Source organism: Aphelocoma coerulescens, chromosome 2, assembly GCF_041296385.1.
Source record: "Aphelocoma coerulescens isolate FSJ_1873_10779 chromosome 2, UR_Acoe_1.0, whole genome shotgun sequence".
NCBI lineage: Eukaryota > Metazoa > Chordata > Aves > Passeriformes > Corvidae > Aphelocoma > Aphelocoma coerulescens.
In genome coordinates this window covers 52,161,944-52,177,549 of record NC_091015.1, presented here as the reverse complement: position 1 = coordinate 52,177,549, position 15,606 = coordinate 52,161,944, and the positions used below count along the sequence as shown (strand labels likewise).

The 15,606-nt window shown below is 35.7% G+C and overlaps 1 protein-coding gene across 6 annotated transcripts in view; it reads right to left on the bottom strand.

Annotated features, from left to right (window-relative positions):
- Positions 1-1,076: 1,076 nt before the first annotated feature.
- The window catches only part of ATP2C1 (ATPase secretory pathway Ca2+ transporting 1), a 62,102-nt gene continuing 47,572 nt past the window's right edge, over positions 1,077-15,606 (bottom strand). For all 6 annotated transcript variants that reach the window (XM_069007441.1, XM_069007440.1, XM_069007443.1 and 3 more), the window contains 12 exons: positions 15,360-15,464; positions 13,511-13,667; positions 12,059-12,229; positions 10,977-11,074; positions 9,391-9,441; positions 8,442-8,608; positions 6,824-6,892; positions 5,003-5,119; positions 4,416-4,563; positions 3,688-3,783; positions 2,763-2,904; positions 1,077-1,905 (listed from right to left, as the gene is read on the bottom strand). In XM_069007441.1, coding sequence (XP_068863542.1) covers positions 1,769-1,905; positions 2,763-2,904; positions 3,688-3,783; positions 4,416-4,563; positions 5,003-5,119; positions 6,824-6,892; positions 8,442-8,608; positions 9,391-9,441; positions 10,977-11,074; positions 12,059-12,229; positions 13,511-13,667; positions 15,360-15,464 — 1,458 coding nt within the window. In that variant the 3' untranslated portion in view covers positions 1,077-1,768. The remainder of the gene's footprint in view (positions 1,906-2,762; positions 2,905-3,687; positions 3,784-4,415; positions 4,564-5,002; positions 5,120-6,823; positions 6,893-8,441; positions 8,609-9,390; positions 9,442-10,976; positions 11,075-12,058; positions 12,230-13,510; positions 13,668-15,359; positions 15,465-15,606) is intronic.

The window sequence follows — 15,606 nt, the reverse complement described above, 5'->3', positions numbered from 1 at the left end:
CACGAGAGCATTTCTGTAAGAGGTCATGTTGTTCAGGCCCTCCCAGCTCAGTGGTAACAACCCCAGGAAGAGATGAGGGCCAAGAGCTGTGGGATCTTTGTCTTTACACAGTCACATCTCCAGCATATTGGTAGTCCAGGTATTATGGGCATACTGAGGGTCAGGCAGAGCAGTGGCTGAACTGCATGTATACAGCAGACTCAATCTGCACTCATGCCATCTGCAGCCCCATTTCCTGGCAAAGTCTAGGAATCCCACAGGCAAAAAGAAGAAAACAATTCAAGTAACATTAGCAGAAATTCATATGCTCTTTTGAGCATGGCATGTGGGGCAAGTCACAATGGCAAGTGCAGAAATATTCCAGTGTCTGTTCATGACAATTCCTCCTCAAATGGCAGGATAACCACTGTGACAGCATGGGCCAGAACCAATGCCACTGCCACACTTTCAGGCTACAGTGAGTAAAGATGCATATGCACATGTTTACAAGGGAAAGAGATACCACCGTGTCTTTGACTCCCCACAGAGATCTTAAGACATCCTCTTTTCAAGATTCTTAGGTGATAGTTCCCTGCATTTCCTGAAAGGATGATGACACTGATGACACTCTCTTCTCTGATGAGGTGACACTGATGACAACAGGGCAAGACTATTTTGAGGAAAAACACTATTTCCAATTAGTGAATATTAGAGTATTCAGACATTGTAATATATTTCAAATACTTTTAACATATCAAGACACAAACCTATTATAATGCTTTTCTAACCCCAAAAGTAATTCTGTAGGTTAAAATTTAAAGTTACCCTACCCCTAAAAAGGGGTTTTTAATGAACAGGAAGGAAGGAAGGAAGGAAGGAGGAAGGAAAATGAAGCTTCTTTGAGAGAGGGATGCTGAGGATTATTGCATTAATTTTCTAATTCAGTACACCACAAATAATTTCCGTAACTACTGTCTTATAACCACTCAAGTGGTCTAACAGTCATAAGCTGAAGTAAATATGGAACAATTGTATCAAAACAAGCTCGTTCATCTGGTGTCAATGCCAGTTTCTTTTAAAACAAAGAGACGACACACTTATAAGAAAAGCAAACATTTACTTCAAATTGCAGTATAGGCTTTTCAATCACAGAAAAAGAAAAGAAAAACAGTGATCCGACAGCGGTCACATCCTGTGCAAAAAAAACCAAATTTGGGATACAAAAAAACTGTAGCACAAGGTACTTGAGCCGCTTACACATTGCAGGATAAAGTAAATAAATACAGTAGCTAGAATATGGCACTCTTGTGACAGACTCTAAACCCAGTGGAATGCCTCTGAAATATTTTTATCCTTGTATTAGTAGCAAAGTCCCACCACCATAAAAGTAGAATAGTACAATGCTTTAAATAAAAACAAACTAAAATATTTATATCTAAGAGAAGGATTTTACACAGTTATATCTTTTAAGTGCAGAAAATGGGACTTGGGCTTAGATCTTTCTTTAAATTAACCCCTGGCCCCTCCCCCCCACAATACCATTCAATCTTAAAAGTAAATTTATGTTTGAGGAAAAATGTTACCAAAGTTGCATAATTTCTTTTGTTACTTCCACAGCTGGAAGTTAAATTCTAAACAGTCTTGAAACATGAAGTTCATCATTAGCCAGTGAAACAAAGGACTTGTCAAAAGCCCTCAGGATTTCTTTATCCTCCAGATATTGTTTTGCTTTCTCCAACATCTTTAGACAGCAATCGCTAAGTTTGCAAACACAAGAATGCAATATGCATCATACATCAAGAAAAGACGAAGTTGATGAAGAAGAACTTCCACGTTTCTGGATCTTTTCCTTGCTTCTTTCAAACTTCTTTATTAGCTCAGTCACTATGCACACAGAGGAAGTGAGTCCCAGAAGAAACAGTAAATCTAGAAGAGATCATTAGCCTTCCTTAAAATTGCTATTTAAGGCTTAGGGGACACTTACAAAAGAACAAGACTCACAAGACTTTCAAATTTTCTCCCAATCATTGGGAAAGTTCAGAAGAAATGAAGAAAGATTCAGTTTTTTGCAGGACCAGAAGATTAACACACATAGTTTATGCACAAACCGTAAGTACAGGCAAGATATTAAAAGTTTTTAAAGTATTTCCTAACTTTATTTTCAGCCACATAATTAACTTAATTCTGAAAAAAGAATACTAATATAATCAGAAATTATGCTACAATAAATACATGTATTTCATTACAATCATTCAACTCCAGAAAACCACAAAAGTAATAAATCTAAGTCTTAATGAGGCCAATAGCATTATGTATCTACAGCTTTTTTAAATCCTCGTGTTTATTTACCCTATGACAGTGCAATCGATATTAAAGGATCAGAATTTCTAAATAAGGTGTTTATATTCAGAGAAAAAACTTACGAAACAGCTAAATTAATACTGCTCAAAAACCTACAAAGTCAATAATTTTGCCTGCAACAAAATTCATATTAAAAACCCCCAAATAAATAAGTACCTAAAAATTTACACAGATCAGTTGTGTACCATATCCGTTTAAATCATGGTTCCCAAAGAAAACATCTAAAAGCATTAAAAAAACAAAAAACAAACCAATGAAACAAACAAAACCCCAAAAAACCCTACCCACAAAACAAAAAGTATCAGCAGGCTTTGTATTCCTGTTGTACGCAAACAGCCAGAAAATGCTCTTACAGAATCACCACCCAACACATTTACAAATTAATCCCTAATGCACAGTTTTGGAAAGGGAACTGTTCTTACCCAAGACACTCAGGCTCTCTGTTTGGAAAACCTTCTGAAGTGGAGGAAAGTAAATGACCAATAACTGCCCCATTATAGATCCGAGGACAGCATAGCAGAACATTTTGTTACTGCAAAGTCCAATCTCAAACACAGATTTTGTCTGTAAAAAAAATGTTACACCATACATGTAATCTTAATTATGTAGACAAGAAACTACAATTTCTTTTCATACAGTCTTTTAGAAAAATGTAAAATACTACTGTTGACCTCTTAGATAATCCAGAACAAGTTCGTGAACAGGCTAATTGCATTTTCTCCCTGGTAAATAGAGTACAAGTCTTGTCTTCATAATCAACAACTTGCATATTGAGCTCACTTTTCCACAAGTACAGTTCATCAGAAAAAGGCTCCCCCTACACTTTTCCATATCAGAAAATAGACAGCAAATTAGACTAAATGTAGTAATGTATACTATCACAAAATTTCAGACTTGTTTCCTTACAACAAAAAAATACACAGATAATAAAATACAGAAAAGTTTCAGAAATTTTCCTTGGACTATGGGTTTAGGATTACAAAATATAAAAGCTAAGGCCTTAAAGAAATTTCAAATTCTGGTAAGGTTGCTAAACTGACAGAATTTCCAGGAAGAGAAAAAAAGCAACGAAGTGTACACAGCAATACAAAGGACCATCACACTTCAGCTCTTAGTAACGCTTTCTTGCTTTTGTCAGGACACCACCATGTAAACAAATTAAGTAATCTATCTTATCTGTAATTTAAGAAATCCTACCCAGTAAATACATGAAACTCTGAGCTTAATAGCAGACGTGAAGTGAATCTGCAGGGAAACACTTGAAACAAACAGAGCAAGGTCTTCCCTCAAAGAAAGCTCTTGATTGTTGTGTTAATACTGTGTAAATGGACAATATGAATCACTTACCTGAGATCTAGAACTCAAAGCATTGAACATATCAAAAAATACGAAACAGGTGAAAGTCATGGTTGTATCTCGAGGTGTTATTACATTGTCTCTTAACTGCCAACAAAAGAAAATTAAATGGCTTTAGCATGCTTTAAACCCTCCACAATTAAACAAAGTCAAGTAAACAAAATTACTACAATAATTTTACAACAAGTTTTACTAGCTAGGAAATGAAAGCAGAAGTAACTTACTTACCCCAAGCTGATTTATTAAATCATACAGCAAATGTTACACACCTGTAACTTATAACAGTTTGTAATTCCAAGCTATGATTAAATGACACCACCTGACCAACATTTATGCAAGCACATGGAATACCAGGAATTCTATGATGCACTACCAAATGTTCAAACAACATTTTTCTCTACTGGGAAAACAAAGTCAAATGGCTGTTTCATAATAATCTAGCTAGCCGATTTGCATAATTACTTTCTATGGACCAAAGTTGCCAAAGTAGATTTGGAACCTGTGAAAGTCCATGTAAAAATAGAGATAGGGGAATAAAACTGTATTTCTCATTTCAACAACTACTTTGAAAATCTTCCTCTCTACTATGCTAGTATTAAATAAGCATGGCCAAAACTCACACGTAATTTCATATTAATTCTGAATTCAAACTGCTGGTATAAAAAGGATTTCTTTTAAATTAGATTGTTACTGCTCTAAGTTTTGCACTTTTGTCATACCTCTCTCCAGAAGACAAACAGTGTTCCACAGACAATAATTATTGATGAAACCAGTATTTTAACAATCAGGTTTTTGGTCAGAATGCTGTCCTTCAGATTTCTTGGAGGTTTTCGAATAATGTCTTTATCCACAGGCTCCACCCCAAGGCTTAGAATTAAAAGAACATTTTACATTTTTATCATCATAAAAGTAATTCACTGCTTCTAATTTAAGGATTCCATTTCCTGAGTTGAAAAGAAGACGATTTAATTCTAGTTCTTCACCATCTCTCCCTCCACCATCTACTTGCACTGAAGAGGATCAGAGGAAGAACCCAGAGGGAAGCCAGAACCCTGCATGCAAGTTTCATGGGCATATCCATGGATCTTTAGGTATCCTTGCTGCCCCCATATCATTAGACACTAAAGCAAACTAAATAGAATTAACTCAGAACCATACTCAAACATTGAAATTCACAGAGAAAGTTTGCTATTTCACAAACATTCCACTGAAGTTTAACACTTAACAATTTCCTTTATGAGCCACCATTTTCCTTGTTGATATAAAAGGACTATAGAACCCAATGGAGTTAAAAGTAATTACTTACCTTTGAGCTGGAGGTCCATCCATAATAATATTGATCCATAAGATCTGCATGGCATTGAGAGGATTAGGAAAGTTCATTAATGTAGCCAGTGAGATTAAAGTCAGTGCTGCTATACTCCTGTTGAAAGAATCCATTTTTACAACTGTCAGCATGGAACATTTCTAAAGATCCACTGATAACTGCTTTGTAATCAACACTTCAACTGTTTAAGAGTAGATACAGATTTTGAGAGTGTGAATCATGACCGACGCAAGTCGAACTTTAAGGTAGAGCATGAAATCCTTTAGAATACTCATTCTGACACAGTCCATATTTAAAACAGCATTGTTCTGGCAATAAAAAGGCAGCAAATTTGCATTTAAAAACCTCCCAAACTTTTAGGCAACATTTCAGAATTACCACTCACCATCAATTAATGCATTTTTTATGGAGAACTGGGTCCTATGCTTTTCTTGTGCCAAAAGCAAAACCTCTAAATATGGTTTTGAAAAACAAATTGCTTTTCCACTTCTGATGTAAATAAACTCACTGTGCACCTGTCACTGGTTTGCATGGCCAGTCAAAGCAAGGTACTACTCAAGCTCCCTAAAAATACCTACAACCACTCCTAATTACTAGCAAGATGAGAAGACCAGGCCAAAGACTGAAAAACAGATTAGCTGGCTGCAAGCTCAGCATTAGAAACCTCTGTAAACAAGTATGCACTAATTGCTTTCAGTGCAAGATTAAGTGGTTTCATAACCAAGAAGAAGAGAGCAAGCTTATAATAATTCCAAATTTAGCACTGTACTGAATCTTATTATGCTCTCCCTGCAAAGAGGGACAGAAAAAACCAAAGGGTGAGTGAGTCATCAAAAACCTGAGGCCACCATTCCCAGGGCTAACAGGCAAGCACACTTTCCTAGAGCATCTACACTGAGTTACTTTTCAGCAGCAGATTTCTAGTCTAGTCTTATACCAGTGCAGGACACTTGGTGAGACTGAAAGTATATGCCACTTCTTACAGTGTTTATGCAGGTAAACAAGTTGGTCTTTCCCAGGTTTTGTTCTGTTTTGTTCTGTTGGGAACAGAATTTTTTGTTCAGAATTTTGTTTTGTTTTGGGGTGGTTTTGGGTGCTATTTGTTGTTTGTAGGTTGGGGTTTTTTTGGGTTTGTTTTATTTGAGATTTCAAGGTTTGGCTTTGGTTTTTTTTTAATTTCTGCAAAATTCAGACCACTCTGAAATGTCATGAAGGCTTCAAAAAAGTACATGAACAACATGGTGAAGAGAAAACTATGTCCCTGAATCCAGATCCAATAAGATAAACTCACAAAAATTTTGAAACTAAGGCTTAATAAACTCTTGTCTTCTTGTCTTACATACCCATTATAGCTAGCACATGAATCCTGATATGAAAGAAAAGGAAGTCAGCTTCATACAGCTAAGTCATTCAACAAACCAGTTCATGGATTTCAGAAAAACTAACCTCCTGATTCCCTGGTCTTCTCCATTTGAATACATGTTCTGGTTAAGGAGGGACCAATTACAAGCTTCCCATTTAAATAGGGACGCAAATGCTGTTTCTCTCTATCCTTTCAGTAATTGACTTTACACATCTTAACAGGAAGAACTGTGACCAAGTTACATGTCTGTTTACTGCACTATCTTCTGGGTCTTTGAAAACAAAATAAGCCACTAAACGCAAAACAATGCAAACTCAAAAGCACAGTAAATCAGCATCCTACTTGAAATTTACAGTATTAACATTAATTTATGCAACTGCTTCATGCTTTGATTCATTCACAAGAAACTTCTGATACTGACGGCTTTTCAAACTTACGTGCTCAGTTGAAATCTAACAAAATTTTTTATGTTATTATAAATTCCTTTACCCTCTTCAATTGCAGACCTGCAATTAAAAACAAAGATAACGTTACTAGACAAATGAATCCACTGCCAAGAAAAGCTTAAAACAAACCAAAAAAGCTATTCATTTAAGCAGCAATCAAAATAGCAAGAAACAAATGGAGCTGAGATTCTTTTAACTTTGGCAGTCATTGTTTTTCAACTTGACTGTGAGAACCCAAACTATTCTGTGATTGTGAATAACCACAAGTCATTTTTCCAGGTGCATAACTTTCAAAATGCAATGTTATTAGTAAAATCTCCTCTTTATTTAAAATTCACCACCATCCTTGAGAAGAGCTTCTGATTCAAGCCAGATAAAAACAAAAACCACAAAAACCAAAAAGCCAACAAACCCCACACGCACACACTTCTAAAAACCACAGAAATACAGCATGACTTTAGAAGACCATGTATTCTTCCTATACGAGAATGAAATATGTACAGACCATCTTCACAACCCCTAGCATGTGTAACAACTTGCCTATCCATTATCACAATTACTGCAGTGAGAAAGGATTTTCTAATATCCAAATCAAGCCTACTTTCCTGCAAATAAAACTGGTTTCTTTCTTCCATTCCCCCAACAAATAAACAGCATTCTTTCTGTAACTTAAACAATTAAAAGGGTGGGGAGGAGATGTAAAACTATGGAAGTTCGTACTTCTTTTTTTCCTTAGCATTCACCTCTTCTCTCTCTCCTATTGAGAGCTTTCCTGATGAAGCAACAAAAATGGGATAAAGCATTCCAGCAAAAGCCTCACCAAGTCCACGTAAAGTACTTACTACAGATATCCTTCCTATCTACTCTCCTGACTACGTTAAAATTACTCCCTCCTCTGTTTTGTTTTTGCATAACAGCACATTTCTGTTGGCTCAGTTAGTGTGACAACCTCAGATCATCCTCTGACATACTGCTACATAGGTAGATTTTCTTATATTGTACTTCTTCATTTCACTTCTTCCCCAGGATTAAGTGTCATACTTTGGAACAGAACTGTTCTGAGATTGATGCATAATTTCAAAATGAAGGCTATTTCACCAGACAGCAGTTCAGCTCTGTCAACAATCACTACCTTCAAAAGTCAGATGAATTAAAGTCAAAATAGGGTAAGTTTACCTAAGCTCTTTTTGAAATACACCAACCAAAAAAATGAACAAGTACAAACAGCTGGTTACCAGAAGCTAATAACCTATTTTCACCTGTGACGTCTAAATAATTTATATTTTTTTCCTTTTCTGTAACCACCACATTTAAGAGTTGAAAACAAACGGAGAGCTATGTAAATTTTTTAAATCTTGAGTGGAATGCTTTGTCTTTTTTTTCATTAGTTTTATACTTCTGAAGTAAGAAATTGAATGAAATCTACTAATTGCTAATAGACTCACAGTTTCACCTCAGTTATGTTTCCAAATACGCTAATACTCCTGACTGAGCAGAAAACTCTTACAGCTGCTACACTTACAAGTTCAGGGAACTTCTATTGGTTTCAACCCAGGCAACATCTCATAAAAGCTATATAGTACAAGATATGTACATAAAGGCCACCTACATTATTGTCTGAAAATCATCATCCACGAGGATCATATCTGCTGCCTCTTTACAAACATCTGTTCCAGTTTGTCCCATTGCTACACCAATATCTGCAGCCTTCAGAGCAACAGCATCATTCACTCCATCTCCTGTCATAGCTACTACGGCACCATTATTTTGCAGGGACTAAAGAGAGGGAAAAGAACTTAAATCAGGGATTGAAATAACCCGTCCTATAAAATTATTCTAGATACAAGGTTTGTGTCATTGCTCCCCCTCCCCCATTTCTTATAATTGCACTGTAATATCCTAAAGAAAAAAGCAGCTGGTTCTGTTCTAAATAATTTTTATACAAGATTTTGGGTTAAACTTCAGTTGGTATATTCAGAAAGCCTAAATTTTAAAGCTAGGGTATATAAAATCTGCCTTTAGGGGAAAGAAAAAAACTCAAGAGAAAGACAGAAGATATTGTATTTACATATTACCACTATCACCTTCTTGTAAGTCCTGCATGCATCCCTATAGTCTCAGTGTTTTGACTTTTCCTTATCAATACTTTTCTGATTGTTCCAATCTGTACACTGAGTATGTCCCTCTGCTACCTTCTTTTGTTAACTTCTGAATAGAGGCATTGCCACAGACATAGCTTGAAATGCATTCCCTTTTATCTCATTTGACAAGTATCAGAAATACTGTCCTTTCAAGTTCCTAGTCAATTCAACTGCAACGTGACACAAAATCTCAATCAATCCCCAGCTCCCTACATAGAAGAAAGCACAATGTTACCTACCTATTCCTTGTGGGCAATATGCATCTTTCTATGTAATATTTTCAATTACACTTCACTGTCAAATTAGATGCATTTCTGACTTCATCTTGACACACTGTAGCATGTTACAGTTTATGTAAAGGCAGCACAGACAATACCCATACCAACAGCCCAGCATTTGAGCCTTTATGAGACGTACCTTTATAATTTTCAATTTATGTCGGGGACTGGCTCTGTAGAAAACTGCAACCTATTAGAAGAACAACGAAGCAGTGGTGAAAACTTCAGAAACGTAAAGAATTGTACTGGATTCTATTAAGGTAGAGGTTAAAAAATACTATCAAAGGCCAACTGTATTCTTGTCAGCTCTTAAGATGAAGCACCAGCGAGCTGTGTTTTTGATTGAGTGAAATGATTAATTCCAGAGAAGTTTCAAAGTGTGTTCTGGTAAACAAAGTTAGTGTTACTTATGTCAAGATAGAATATGCAATTTAAAAGCCTTCTAAAATAATGAAGCAACTGAGGTATAATGGCTTGCTGCTGGCCTTCCTGACTAAATTCATGCAAGCAATTGCCATGCTGACTCTACAATCAACATCCTTTGCCCCTGTCAGCACTAGTGACAAGTTACTGCGGATATTTCAATTTTACTGGTTTATGTAGCATATTATTAACAAAGTTTTAAAGCTAATTAAAAATTCTGACTTGCAAGGACCAATTTTCAGATTTTTCTTGGTCTCTGGACTTCTCTGTAAATTGAAATTTGAGGACATGGAATTTAATTTTCCATAATTTCCATACAGTTAGCACTTTTCCTTTTCAAGAAGCCTGACAAAAAGCTAGATTTCTCAACAATCACTTTAGACTGTATATAGCTATTAATCGTATTGGTTGATTTTAATTAATTCCTAATAAGATTTTAAGCAAACATCTAGAAAAGCAATCGGGTCCCAGGTCAAACACGTGTAAGTAAATTTGTATCTATTTCAGCCCTTAAGAACAAGTAATACCAAATAAACCAAAAATTACTATCTGCTACACAATTCTTTCTTTTTCTCAGTTTCTGCAAGTCACTAAGAAAAGACAGAAAGCTGACATGAACATTTCTTGGTTGCAAATCTTGGATTTTGGCTTGCTTACACCAGTCTCAGGCATGCTGCAGTCTAATTTTGCAGTCCTTGGCAAACAGAGCAGCATTTTGATGCATGGATTTTGCAACATAGTTAAACCTGAAATTCCATTGCACTTGATTGTCTTCACATTTATAACTTTGACATTGGTTAATCCATTTAGTTATTTAATAACTAAAAAGTATTAAGCAGTAACTTAATAAATAGACCCTTTCAAAATTCCCAACCAGTGACCTCCAATCGATTAAAATAATTAAAAACACAGACAAGTCCTCTTACAAATTACAAAACAATGGACTGTCTGAACATGCAGACTCTAAGATTATATAAATGAACTGAGTTGCTCAGAAATAAAATGGCCTAATAATACAAAAAGGTGATGTTGACTGAGAGGTGGCAAAATGAAAGTTAAAGGTAAAAGCCAAACTGAACCATTAAAAGAGACAGAAGTAATAAACTCCCTAAAAAGATAATTGCCTAAGTCAAAAGAAATAGATTTTCATATTGGTCATATGTCAGACCAAAAGACAGTGATTAGAACCATATTATTTGTATCTCAGAAATTGCATTTTAGCTTGCAATAGAAAAAAAAGCACTTCTCAGTATGTAAATGTATCCTTTACCACATTTCAGTAAGTAGTACATCAAAACAAACCTTTGGTGTTATTTGAGAAAGCTGCTGAATATCCAAATCATCTATCTCTTCTCCAGAGATTGCCTGTGAATTTTTGGAATACAATCCTAGTCGACTAGCTGTAAAAAAGTAATTAAAAAAACTTAATATAATAATTTACCCTTTTAAGACATTAAGTACCCAATCATTTTTTTAATCCTAATATTTTCTGCAGCATTTCAGATTTGAAATACCTGGAGCAGAACATCTTATACATTATTGATTTAGCATGTTGGAGTAAATTATCTGAACTCTTCAGTAACAAAAACATGCTACAAAGTCTATCCTAATCAGATATTTATTTGCTTAGTCTTTTTAGGTCTAAAGGTCTGTAGCTGATTCTGTCAGGTGTCATATAAACAAATAGAGGGGTTCAGTCCTCTCAAAGAATTTACAGTTCAAAAATAACATGACAGAAAATGAAAAATGATATGAGGGAGACAAGGGGAAAAAAACCCCTCTGATAAAATACGCTGATTTTGGGGGTATACTTTTCATGTGCACATTCAACTGTTCATTATCCTGTTTGTAGAGAACTCATATTCCAGCTAAAGTGCTTGTACTTTAATGTATTATATTGTAAAAAGAAGTTAAGTAGTTTGTTTAAATATTTATTAATATTTAAGCTGAAAACTTAACTTGTACGGACAAAACTGGACAGCACTGAGGTGCTACACATCATTACTCCTTGTCACTGGTTATTTTAGTTTATCCCTGTTGTCATGAGACAGGCATCCAGAGCTGAGGGTAGGGAGGGTGGTGGTGGTGATGTAACAGTAAGAATCAGAAATCAAGCATATATAATAAGAAAAGACCATGAAAAAATACAGTTTCAAACAGCTGAAGTCATATATTAATCGAATTAGGAAAACTACTATTCAAGCTGAAGCCAAAGTATCACTTCAGGCTAGGGTCCTGGGTTTTTTGGGTCTTTTTCCCTGCTAATTCCACTGTGGCATACATTAACCCAAAATACAGAACTCACAAACGATAAGAGACTTAATACCCACACTTCATAACAACTAACTAAGCAGAAAACATGAAAGGAAATCAACTATTCATACCAATGGCAACTGCAGTTTCCTGTGAATCTCCAGTAACCATTTTTATTGCAACTCCTGAGGTGATCAGTGTAGTAACAGCTTCTTTCACACCCGTCCGTGGAGGATCGATTATTCCCACAAGCCCCAGAAAAGTCAGCTGTCCTAACTCAGGACCAGAAGCTAAGGCCAAAACTTTAAGAAGACAAAGAAATAAAAATGTTAAGATTTGAAATTAACATTTACATCAGCTTTTAGAACAACTGTTGCAAACTAACAGGCCAGCATAAAGCAAAGGGCTGGAATTGATATTTTCCTTTTTTTAAACCTTGGTAGTAGCAATGCTGAGCATTAATAGCCTACTTATGTACACTCTTGTCTTCTAAAGAATTTCATACCAAACAGTCATATTCCAGCTTTTAAAGATAACTTTCCTATTTATTCTCATCTGAAAGTGTTTATACTTTCACTGTGTGGAAAGAGAACCACATCTAGCTTTGTGATTTCTCTGTGCATTTCTTTTATGTAAGAGGATGAAACGGAGGATCAGTTAATGTATTTATTTTCTGCTTTGGGTTTTTTTTTTTCCTTTTGAGAGGCAGAGTTCATCAAGTACATGCTGAATATTTTCTGGAATGTCTTTTAAAATATGATTCTTAATTCAATATATTTAAATGTTATTATAGTTGCAAGGAAAAAGCACGTTTGCTTTGTTCAAAACATTATCCTTCATTCTTTTGTTTGAGAGACAGAACAAATGACTGTTCAAATAAAACAGCAAAGAGATACCACTCCTAGCATATCCTCTCAGCTTCTAATAATTTGCATCTTAGGAATTTCCTGAGCCACAGAGTACTCTTCCCTTTAAAAAAAATTTTTAAAAAATCAAATAGTTGTCCATGGTCTTAACAGCCTAGACGTCTCTTTACAGAGGCCAAAGAAAGCCAGTCATGTATAATCCTGGCCCATAATCAACTCCTGTCAATCATCTTGTGGAAAATACTTTGTTTTATCTAAAATTCTACACAGGTTGTTAACACAGAAGATAATTCTAATGGCATCTCCTGACCTGCAATCAGTTGTGCTAGCCTAACTCATGAAGGTGGCAGGAGCCAAAGTAATGGACAAATAAACACATTCACATTAAAAAAAAAAACCCACGAGCGTCTATAATAAGGTATGGAAGCTATTAAGTAAGCAATGTACTGTTCAGTTGTGGTCACATGCAAGAGATGACAGGAAGCAACAGTGCCCTTTCTTACCCTGTGCAGTTTAATCATGTTATTATGCAGGACTACAAGCTAAACTACACAGTGGCACTTACTGAACAAAAAAACCCAACCAACCAAACAAAAAAAAGATCCTAGTGTTTTGGGTTGCTCTTGTTTGGTGGTGGTGGTGGTTTGGGTTCTTTTTTTAACAACCATCAGTGCCATTTAAATGAAATTGTTATTTTGAGAGACGGAACAGCCTTACCCCTAAGTCCCGCAGAACCCATAGACATCTTCTCTTGCTGGTATTGCTCTCTCTGTTGCTGCACCAGAGGTAGGCTCTGTCCCTTACAGTTATACGATGTACAGTACCTAATGACTTGTTCATAAGCACCTTTCATAAAGCAAACCTCAGGTTTGTCCTAAGAGAAAAAAGAGCTGTTGTGTGCACACGTATGCATAAGTGCACACACACGAGTACGTACACACAGACACATAAGAATGACAGATGTGTACTTCTGTTAAGAATCTTAACAGAACCTAAGAACGTAACGCAAATTAAACTTACACCTCTAAACATAAAAATCTCTTCTTTTGAGTATTTCTACACAGTGTACATTCAACAGTAGTAAAGTCAACAGAGCAAAGCTAATAATCAATATCTCATTTCAGCAGACATCAGACACACACTGCAAGTCACAGTTCACAGACTAAAGAGGCCATGCAAAGGACAGAAATTCAACCTATAGAGGACATTAGACCTAAAGGACCTTAAGCTCATCGTCAGACCAGCTGCACAGGTCATTAAACAACCCCTCCATCCTTGTACAAAGCCTAATAACTCCAATATTTTCTAGATAGCCATCTAGCCTTGATATGATGATATCACAGGACTTAAGAGTCCACCACCTACCTCAAACATTTAATTCCAATGCTAAATCAACTCACTCCTTCCCATCCCTCCCCTTCCATTAAGAACTGCTACTTCAGCTCAATTTCCACTCACTGCTCACTCACCTTCTCTACATTTGAACTAAAAAACTCTTTTCTAATATATCTATTTTCTTCCTGTGAAGTTATTTATATGCAGTCAAGTTACTTCAATCTTTCATGATAGGCTTAAGTGATGAGAGTTCCAAGTTTCTAAATCCACTGTGTTTTCTTAGTCTTCAAATAATTTATGCTCCCTTTAAATCTATTATCAATTTTCCACCATTCTTTTAAAATTTCTGATTCAAAAACACAGACACAGTAAGTCTTTACATGGGTTAAAGTCCTATACCAATTTCTGCTCATCATTCTTTACACAGACATTGATAATAAACAATATAACCCATATAGCTAGAAAGAGTCAAATGCTTTCTTTCCAAAGCAAAGATTTTACTGTGATACTGTGATACTATAAGCAAGCCTGGTTTTGGTCTGAAGTACTAGAAGATTTTTCATAAATCCAATATAGGGTCTGTTGTTGCACATGTTGTCTAGAACGCTCCAGTTACCAGACTGGCAGTGATTATGTCAATATTCTTAACAAAAACATTCATATGGATCTAAATGAAACATGAATGCAAGTATGTACATGAAAGTATCAGACGACAGAAAAAGAGGTTAGAGTGGTTCTTATCGGTAATCCATGCCAGTGTTGATATCAATAAAATTTGTCAACACTGGGGACGTGATGTCTGCATCAAAAACAGAAACCTCATCTTTCCAAAGAAAATAAATTTTACTATTGAACATCAATGCATATTCTTACTCTTAATTCATTATGTAACCATGCTGCACTGGAACAGCAGAAGATTGGCAGAATTGCTTTAGATGTTTGAGAAGGGAGAAGAAGGAAGAAAAAATAGCCAAGTATACTTTCAAAGTCTCAGCTTTCACAATACTTAAAATAATTTCCCAGCATGCCTTTTATGGAAATTATTTCTTGTGATTCCTTCTCTCTACTTCAGAGCTTGAAACTAAAGCTGTGGCTACTATGAAACCATATTTCCAGGACTGTGCACAACTGCCAGTCTTCCAAAACTTCTGAAGCAAAAATGAAGATATTAAACAAGGTAGATAACCATTCTACAGAGCCAGTGCTCAAGGAAACAGTGACTGAAGTTTACCTGCTGTGTTCTGTGAATGCATTTAACAGCCATCCATTTTTGTTCTGAGCTGAAGGGATATTCAGCTTTCCTTATGTAGTCTTCCTGGACTCCATCTAAACCCATCTGTATAAAACAGAAGTACCACCACAATGTCAGGACCTTTTCTTTTCAAACAGGTACGATCTCTGTTGACTTGCTGAAACACCTCAGTTAGCAAACATCACTTAATTAAAGAACAATTCCATCTCCAAAGTTGCTTTTGAGC